This window comes from Macadamia integrifolia, chromosome 14, assembly GCF_013358625.1.
Source record: "Macadamia integrifolia cultivar HAES 741 chromosome 14, SCU_Mint_v3, whole genome shotgun sequence".
In the NCBI taxonomy this organism is placed as follows: domain Eukaryota; kingdom Viridiplantae; phylum Streptophyta; class Magnoliopsida; order Proteales; family Proteaceae; genus Macadamia; species Macadamia integrifolia.
Window position 1 is genome coordinate 10,318,637 of NC_056570.1, and position 7,622 is coordinate 10,326,258.

Sequence of the window (7,622 nt, forward strand, 5' to 3'; positions counted from 1 at the left end):
AAAAAAAAAAAAACTCTTTCCTTTTTTTCATGGAAAACTTCTCACATAAAATAGGACCTTCTTCCACCATTTCTACTAGGATTATGTGATATGCACATAGGTGTTGACGAAAATCAAACTCCGTTACTTCATTTCTGTCTTAATTACTCAATTACTCATCCTGCAATGAACCTATACTAAATATTTGATCATGATTGTCTTCTTTGGGACCCCAATTTTGATAGAAAACTTTTGAAAAATGAACAATTGTGTTAGTAGAGTGGTAAGCATATAGGAAATTTGAAAAGAAAGTGAATTCCCACTTCCCAAATTGGGCTAAAGAGCTGATGGTTCAACGGTATTTGTAATTTTGCACAAGAAGATGAAGCCTAGTACACCCAACTTTCATATCAATAAATAGTTCAGTAGTTGAAAAAAGGAATGGAGAGAGAGAGAGAGAGAGAGAGAGAGAGAGAGAGAGAGAGAGAGAGAGAGAGAGAGAGAGAGAGATCTTACGACTTTTCTCAAATTCTAAAGATGAGAAGCTAATTTTATTCGGTAGATTTCGGGTAAAAATGAGCTATTTTTTGAATTTGTGGTCAATTCAAACCTATATGTATCAATATCCTATAGATATTGATCATGCTCGATATCAGATCCAATACCGTGAACTGGAACTATGATGGCAGTGTCCTGCATGAAACTCCGTCATCGATGTTAATGGAACAACATTAACGCTAATAGAGTAATGATCAATGTAAGCAAGTACTAGTTACATGGAGCTATCTAAGCACAAAATCTTCGGCTCAACTTCTGCATAATAGGGGAGGAAGGGTATTTTGAGTAATCGAGATGTTAAGCCTAACCTATCTCGTATCAGCGTCATAATATGCTGTATTTTCTTTGATATAATTTTATCTTTCTATACTACATAGTGCCAACTCTTTGTAATCAGACGTAGTTACATTCAGAGGGTCAATTAATCTGATTCAATCTACCAGCTTCACGAAAATCAAATCGATAATGGTTTGATTTGATCCTTTTTTTAATTCAATCCAATCGATTCGAACTCAAAATTGACAACCCTAGTTACATCAAAATTAACCCTAATAATTCCACAAAAAAAAAAAAAAAAAGATTAACCCTAATAATAACAAAAGCTACCAAAGGTATGAGGCTTAAGGGAAGGAGTTTGGTGTCCAATCAGAACTCAGAACCCATAAAATAAAAAAATAAAAAACCTTAAATGAGGGCCCACTTTTATTATCAAGTATTATTACTCCTTTGTTTATCTTCTACGTAAAGTACTACGTTTCCTCCACCAACCACTGGCATCCGCGTGGATCCATCTCCACACTTTCTCTACCGTTCTTTCTCTACAATACTGTCGAGAAATCATTACGACACAAACTCAAAAGACTTAAAACACCCTGAACGTTGCACCACAATAGTCCTGATTGATGAGGTTATTGTGGTCATTTCATTTGAATTGGGGATTCTGGAGAGGTTAGTTCCACGCATAACAGAACCGTTAGTTATTACGTTTCCGTCGATTTGTCAAAAAATATTAAGATTGGGGAGTTTATCGTAAATTCATCTGCCGACTAGGGTGAAAAGCGTGTACGGAGGGGATTTGTTTGGCGGTGACAGGTGGAGGGCTTGAAGGCAGCCATCGTGGCACGTGCGTGTTAGAGACCCTTCATCATATCGTAATATTTGTCTATAGGATCTGCCGGTTAATCAAGCTATTAATGGGTTAATCGGGTTATAAATGGTCGGTCCGGGTCAATTACCCTCGGGCCTAGATCAATTATTATTAGGGCTTTCATGGTGCTTGTTTGTATCTCGCTGGACACCTGATCGAGACTGATCGGCATCAATAATCGATTGATACTGATTAAGATCGTTAATTGATCGATTGATTATAAAAATGTTCATGTATAGCCTTTGAGGTCCGATTAACAAAAAAATATTGTAACGATGCAAAGTCTTAAGTTGGTAGAAATAAATTAGGCCCAACCAACCGGTTGAGACCGACCAATTGACACTTGCAAAAACTACAATATTCTCAAACTTAATCAATGTAGTATTTATTCCAGCATGCCATGGCCCATTTCGAGCTTGGGCCAGACTTGGACGGCCAGACCTCCTTTAATTACTTAAGTGGCAGCAGGCTAGTCAAATTATAGCATAATCTTAGCTCCATCTAACTCTTGATTCACTGGCTGGGTTTTTATTGTTCAGTACTGGTCCAGTTGGGCCAAGTTGGTTTGTGCCAGTTGGGGCTCAGTTCAACTAAGAAGTCCTCTTGATATACTTTAAGAAGAGAGATAGATGCAAGGGTGCTATTGTACCTAGTGCTGTGGCTTAGAGAGCCTCAAAAATATTTATTGGAGTATGAATCATATAAGAATAAAATGGGTTAAGTAACTACCTATATATATTTACACATATTGAGTTTGACTCATAAAAAAACCATAATCGGTTCACTTAATAGGATTCTATCATTTGGCATGTGATCCTTTCAGCAAATTAGGGTTCTCATTCTATAAATAGAGAGTTTGCTACTACTAGCCGCCTTCTCTCTTATCCTCTTACATTTCATCTTCTTTGTAAGGTTAAGGTTTTCAAATCCTAGTGTTCATGGACTGATACCATTACTTGAGTTTTCAGTCATTTGTTGAAAACCCACTACTCATTTATAAAAGGACTTGTACAGTGTTATTCATTTGGAGGTAATACACTTGTGATACAAAGAGGTAACTTCAGTCCCTTCTTTTGGTTTTTCACTGAATGCGTGCCCTAATGCCTACGAGGAATAGTTCACGATAGAAATTTTGATTTTTCCTATTGTCTTCAACTTGAACCGCTCACGAAGAGATGATAGGTAAAGCAAATAAATGAGTGAAAAAATATTTAATCTTGAGAAGGAATGGTAAGAAGTCACAACCATAGTATAGATCTTCATTATAATAATCACGATGAAGGACTACACGACAAGAACATTTAACGGTGGATTTAAATAGCAAGTGAGGGGGAGAGAGAAAGATGTCGACGGTGGATCATGCGTGACACAGTAGCAATAGATCAAATGGACAATCAATAAGATGCTAGCGTATAAGATTTTATTAGAAATAAGTAATGTATAAGATAATTTCTTGCTTTGGGAGAAGAGAGAGTGATAAAAAAATTGAGATATGAAGGGGTGACGTCATCCAGTGGGGGTCAGGGGCGGTCCTTCATTCCCTCCACCCACGCGCAATCAAGCGATCCTCACAGCCACAAGACAGTCATTTTATACTCTCTCTCTCTCTCTCTAATTTCTCTCACAGTGTCTGTCCTTTTTAACTCCCTTGTCTTCTTCTTCATAATATTTTCTTGGCTTTCTTTCTTCTTTCTTATTTCTCCTTGTTCGTCATCTTGTGCAGCCAAACGACAGAACTGTGTGCTCGACAGTGCTTTTCTATCAAATCTCAGGTAAATAGCTTCATGGAGTAAGTCATCTAAATCAACTTTGGTACACAATACCACATAAGATCAACTAGTTTGATTCTCTTTCAGTCTTGTCTTGATTCACAGCTCTAGCTTTGATCTTCCCTTCAGAATTTTTTCTACCAAATAAATTTTCATTATAACAATTTTTATCAGTATCTCTTCCATCCTCCTTTTTTTTTTTTTTCTTAATTAATTTGTGGTATTCTTGTTCTTCTTCATGGCCTGCATTGCTTTGGATCCGATGTAACAGTTTAACTGTTTGTTCATACCAAAACAGATCATTCACACACAAATTCTCATCAAGGAATTGAATCTCTCTAGCTCTAGAGAGAGAGAGAAATCAAATTTACTGTCTGCATTTGAGTTCATAAAATGAAGATGTAATAGTTTCACAAATGATTGCTTTGTTCATGTCACCCAACAGATTCTCTTCATCAAATTCCGATCTTGCAAATTTTTAGCCTCTCTAGATGATCTGAAGTACGCACAGTAGCCATCCAGATCCCAGACTCTTAACAACAAATCCTTCATATCGACATCTCTCTCTCTCTCTCTCTCTCTCTCTACACACACGCAGAAATGCATTAGCTAAAAATCCTTCATTTGCATATCTTTTTTATGGAGAAATTTAAATCCTTTAAAAGAGAAGTGATGGTTTAGAAATAAAAGGTTCTTTGTTGATCTTCCAAAAATTCAAGTCTCATATCTTTAATTCTTCAACAAAACAAAAAATTTCTACTCTCTCTCTCACACACACAACCTAGTTACCCCTGAGAGATTATTTAATGATAACAAAGTAATGGAAGGAACTCTTCCCGAAATTTTTAGACAGTGAATCAAAGAAAGAAGTCAGAGATGCCATGGAAATCCTCAACAAAGAGACAGAAGGTTCAGAATCATTCTCCTGCTGCCATTAATGATGTTAGTGTTCCTCTCTTCTCGATCTCTCCATCCTCCCACCTTGTTCTTTTGCCTTTCTTTTTGGTCCCTGGCTGCAGGCTTTGCTCCAATGAAAGTGTCACTTTCTTCTTTTGTCTCATCACCTTTTAACCTCCAGGAAACGCGTGCTAATTTCTACTCACGTCACCCTCCTTTCCTCCTCCTCCTCCTCCTCCATAGCCATTAACCACTACCTTTCCTCTTCACACCTTCCTAACTCATACATACCCATGTGTTAGTTTGATCTGAGAATGAAGGGGTTGGAGTTAAAAGGGTTTAAGATAAAATATGTTAAAACTTAACCCAGAATGCAAACTCATGATTGTTTACACCATTCACATTCACAAGACAACATTATTAGGAAGACAAGTGGTTGTCTGTTTCTTCAATCCTGCAACTCAAGACCCTCCCTAAGCCCCAACTTCTACTTGGATTTTATCAAAAACCCACCAACTCATGATTCTGTTTTCTTCTTCCTCTTCTGTTGTACCTAAAAAAATTTATTGTGAGATTTAAAAACTTGGGTTTGTTTATAACATGAGTTTATTTCCTTTTAGAGATAAATGGTGAGTGTCGGTCATCACCTCAATGAGTTGATGATTATCTTTCACACCAGATGTCCTGTCTGCATTTGCCAACTTATTCTCATCTTCTCTCTTTATTTTACCTTTTCCTCACTAGCTTTCCTTCCTTCTGGTTTTGGGTTTTGTCATCTCTATCTTTGTCTTTGTTATAATTTAAAGATGATGAACCAAAGATTTTTGGTGATAAATTTGATGCAGTATTGCTACTGGTGGTGGTGGTCGTCGTGCTCTTCTTCTTCTTAGGGTTCGCCGTGTTCGAGTCGGTGGTAATGGAGACGATGGAATCCTGTGTTCCACCGGGTTTCAGGTTTCATCCCACGGATGAAGAGCTTGTGGGTTATTATCTGAAGAAGAAGGTGGCAGCTCCCACTCAGAAGATCGATCTCGACGTTATTAGAGACGTCGATCTGTACAGAATTGAACCATGGGACCTCCAAGGTATACAAAGATTTAGGGTTCACTACAAGAAAAATGCTCAAAAACTGCACTTGTTTCTTATTGATCAAGACTTGATCTTATTTGGATCTTCAAATTTTATTTTATTATTTCTGTTTATATTGAATTATGTTAATGAATAATTAGGAATTAAGAGAAGCTAATCAAACCCTAACTATGATGGATGGGAATTGTAACAGAGAGGTGCAGAATAGGGTATGAAGAGCGAAACGAGTGGTATTTCTTCAGCCACAAGGACAAGAAGTATCCAACAGGAACAAGGACGAATAGGGCAACCATGGCTGGGTTCTGGAAGGCAACTGGGAGAGATAAGGCTGTGTATGACAAGATGAAACTCATCGGCATGAGGAAGACTCTTGTCTTCTACAAAGGGAGAGCTCCCAATGGACAGAAAACTGACTGGATCATGCATGAATACAGGCTTGAATCCGAAGAGAATGGTCCTCCTCAGGCAAGCATCTCAAACTTTTACATTTTACTTCACCACCCACTAAGCCTTTTCAGATTTTCAGTTATAATCACATCTTTAATTTTCAAAGAAAACCCTAAAATGAAATGTTCAAATATAATCTCTCTCTCTCTCTCTCTCTCTCTCTCTCTCTCTCTCATTATCATATTCTGGTGACTTGGGAGCTACTGGATGCACTAGTTTCTATTCATATGCATAATTGAACCTTATCTCTTATGTTGAGAAAGCAATATCATATTATTGATTTTTTCTTATTTCTAGATACTATCTGTTCTGGTCTCATTATCAGCTTTGGGGAGTCTAGCACGGCATCACTTATATTTCCAGTTAATCAATACAAGAAATAAAGTTATCAAATTTTCTTTTTACATTTTTAGGAAATCTCACCATCTCAAAGACAAATTTTATTTGTGATGTTTTAACATTATTTAAGGCCATTTTTTAAGTGTTTTTATTCAATTATTTTGTTGCTTAGAGTTTCTTCTAGTTTATATGATAGGATACCACCTATATTGTCCCTAGCTACCTAGCTATCTTCTTCTATATAAATTTCATTTCTCAGAGAAAACTTCTAATTACTTCTTTTTTTAGTTCAATACCTTTAATTTAAGCAACTTCTACAGTTCTATACTAATCTTTTATCACACAAAAAGTTCTAGAGCAAAAGAAGGGGGAAGAAACAAAGACTAAAAAACAAAAAAGATTGGTTTTCATGTTCTCTCTCACCATTAAAGAAAGAAACCCAAGGTCTTTCTTCTTCTTCATTCTTAATTTGATACCCCCTTAATCTTAGAACAACAATTCATTCATATATATTTTGTAAAGTTTTCATCCCAAAAGTTTGAACTAGTAAGAGGGTTGTAGGCTAATTGGTTAACCCGCTCTTATACCATGTAAAGTTTCCATCCCAAAAGTTTTAACTAGCAGATGGTGGGACTCCCACGTGTATAAGTGGGGTAGTATAATTGTTAGCCAATGTGGAACTAAACTCCCAACAAATTTTCTTCATGTTTGGTTTTACAGGAAGAAGGATGGGTGGTCTGCCGAGCATTCAAGAAACGAACCAACTGCCAAACAAGAGGAAATGAAGGATGGGACTCAAGTTACTTCTACGATGAACCGAGTGGGATCAGCTCCATTGTTGATCCCATAGATTACATTAATCCAAGGCAGCCCCAAAACTTCATGTGTAAGCAAGAGATAGAAGGAGACCATTTGAACTTCTTGGGTTCCCATAGTTTTGTACAGCTTCCCCAGCTTGAGAGCCCAACTCTACCTCTAATGAAGAAGCCAAATCTGATATCAATGATGTCACCTGAAAATGACAAGGAAGATGAAGAGGCTGGAAGAGGGTGCAATAACACAGAGAAAGTAACAGATTGGAGAGCCCTAGACAAGTTTGTGGCTTCCCAATTGAGTCAAGAAGATAGATATGGTTGTGAAGGGATCTCAAGCTTTGGAGAACATCATAATTCGGATATGGCCTTGCTTATGTTGCAGAGTAGTACAAGTGAGGAAGGAAATAAGTTGAATGGGTTATTGAGTTCAAATGCAGACTGTGATATTGGAATTTGTGTATTTGACAAATGAAGAGAATGGAAAAGGTATAGGTTGAAGATAAAGAGGGAGATCAGTGGAGATTGGAGACCGAAGGAGTGTTGTTACCTTTGCTTTTACTTACTTTTTTTTTTTTTTTTTTT

General features: G+C 37.1%; 1 protein-coding gene across 2 annotated transcripts; it reads left to right on the plus strand.

The window, feature by feature from the left end:
* Positions 1-3,308: 3,308 nt before the first annotated feature.
* On the plus strand, positions 3,309-7,616 carry LOC122061975 (NAC domain-containing protein 37-like). 2 transcript variants are annotated; one of them, XM_042625577.1, is made up of 4 exons: positions 3,309-3,456; positions 5,196-5,435; positions 5,633-5,904; positions 6,946-7,616. In XM_042625577.1, the coding sequence occupies exons 2-4, from the start codon at positions 5,267-5,269 to the stop codon at positions 7,510-7,512; spliced, it is 1,008 nt and encodes a 335-aa protein (XP_042481511.1). In that variant the 5' UTR covers positions 3,309-3,456; positions 5,196-5,266; the 3' UTR covers positions 7,513-7,616. The 2 variants fall into 2 exon arrangements, with proteins under 2 accessions (XP_042481511.1, XP_042481512.1); XM_042625578.1 differs by lacking the exon at positions 3,309-3,456 and adding an exon at positions 4,777-4,979.
* The last annotated feature ends 6 nt before the right edge of the window (positions 7,617-7,622 follow it).

Bases quoted from the DNA above. Each gene is read 5' to 3' on its own strand.
- LOC122061975 (XM_042625577.1), top strand. From the start codon at position 5,267: ATGGAGACGATGGAATCCTGTGTTCCACCGGGTTTCAGGTTTCATCCC. The intron at 5,436-5,632 runs GTATACAAAGAT...GAATTGTAACAG, and splicing joins TGAACCATGGGACCTCCAAG to AGAGGTGCAGAATAGGGTAT. The intron at 5,905-6,945 runs GCAAGCATCTCA...TTGGTTTTACAG, and splicing joins AAGAGAATGGTCCTCCTCAG to GAAGAAGGATGGGTGGTCTG.